General features: G+C 40.7%; 1 protein-coding gene across 1 annotated transcript in view; it reads right to left on the reverse strand.

The window, feature by feature from the left end:
- Positions 1–1453, reverse strand: part of tp53i11 (tumor protein p53 inducible protein 11) — a 14662-nt gene that overhangs the window by 10152 nt on the left and 3057 nt on the right. Inside the window, exon 2 of the mRNA XM_015387355.1 lies at positions 1053–1149. Within this exon, the coding sequence (XP_015242841.1) occupies positions 1053–1149 (97 nt within the window). The remainder of the gene's footprint in view (positions 1–1052; positions 1150–1453) is intronic.

Here is a 1453-nt window from a genome sequence, read left to right on the forward strand (position 1 = left end):
ATTTAATACTATCCGATAAGTCAGGATTATTTTTTGTGTAAGGTAGTCTTATGCCCTCTGTGATCAGGTATATCTGATTGTGTACAATATAATTTTGAGCAAAGTTTTTACCATTAAATTATGCAAAAGGTGTCAGACGCAAAACATTTCAGAAACCGTATGTATCAAATATGATACATTTGGCATTACAGGGTTAAAGTGCTGGAATTCTGACAAATTCAGCTTCAATCTCAATGGTTTTATAACTTTGCTGTGAAATATGCACAGTCTTTGGTTGCACACATTTCTTTCCATCTCCCTCTCGCCCTACCTGGCCTTTAATCATTATAAGCTCCTCTCTACCATCACAGCCTTTTAATCGCCTGACTGACGGCCCCCCGTCTCAAAAAAGGCCCATTAAAATGATTGCTGCCTATCTATAAAACACATTCAGCCTGAGAGCAGAGCAAAGCGCAAACAGCATAATTACCTGGCTTATTTATAATCAATGTCTGTCGCCTGTCAAGGACCAAGGTACAAAACACCCGGAATATAAAAATAAATAGACCTCAATTTAAAGAGCTGAGAGTAAACGAGCTGCAAAAATGAAACGGAGCGGAGTACATTTCCTTTCTGTCTGAGCTTCCAAACCTTTCGCATCTCCCACCAAATTCCCCCCAGATTTAAACTTGACATATGAAGCCACGGTAACAAGAGGCAAGTGAAGCATTAGGTTAGTATTCCAGAGAATTGCCCTCCTTGCCTCCAGCGTGCCTTCATGGAGAACTGAACTGTATCAGATTAAAACCGCATCTGTTCAGAGCCTGAAGGAGAGATTTTTCCTGCAGAAAGAAAGCTCTTTATGTCATATCTGAAAGAAGAGTGTGTGCCACTTCTAATGAATGCATTATTGCAAAAAGCAGTTGAGCAGTGCATATTTTTAGCATTTTTATAAATAAATGTTAAAACGCCGTGTTCCAGTAACATGAAAGCATTCGTGTCACGCTGTGCATGACGGGACCTCGGCTGCCTGTCGGGTGCCTTTGTGAGATTTGGGACATTTTTAAACTTACTGAGCAAAGCTGCTCCGTACAGGCGGACGGAGATGCTGGTTGTGGAAAGCTCCTCCTCAAAAACAACCTCATAGAGCTGGTTGGGAAACACCAGAGCCTGTGTGGGGAAAAAGAAAAAGCAGAACACAGCTCTGTCATGTCAACACAGTAGCATTTTGTGCTTCCAACAGCCTCTTAGTTCATGAGTCAGTGTCACTGTTCAGGCCCAGAACAGTGAGGATATTGAGATATGATAGAAAGGCTGACAAGAGGGAGTTATGTGTCCACATAATGCTCAGTTATAGAGCGGAAATGAATCTGCAGATAGATAGATTTCAAAATGATGCATTTTTTCCCCAAAACTTTGGGACTAAAGCCTCCTTTTTGTTTATATTTTAATTCAAACTTTTAAACACTTAAAG

Source organism: Cyprinodon variegatus, unplaced genomic scaffold (genome assembly GCF_000732505.1).
Source record: "Cyprinodon variegatus isolate N-32 unplaced genomic scaffold, C_variegatus-1.0 Scaffold392, whole genome shotgun sequence".
NCBI classification, from domain to species: domain Eukaryota; kingdom Metazoa; phylum Chordata; class Actinopteri; order Cyprinodontiformes; family Cyprinodontidae; genus Cyprinodon; species Cyprinodon variegatus.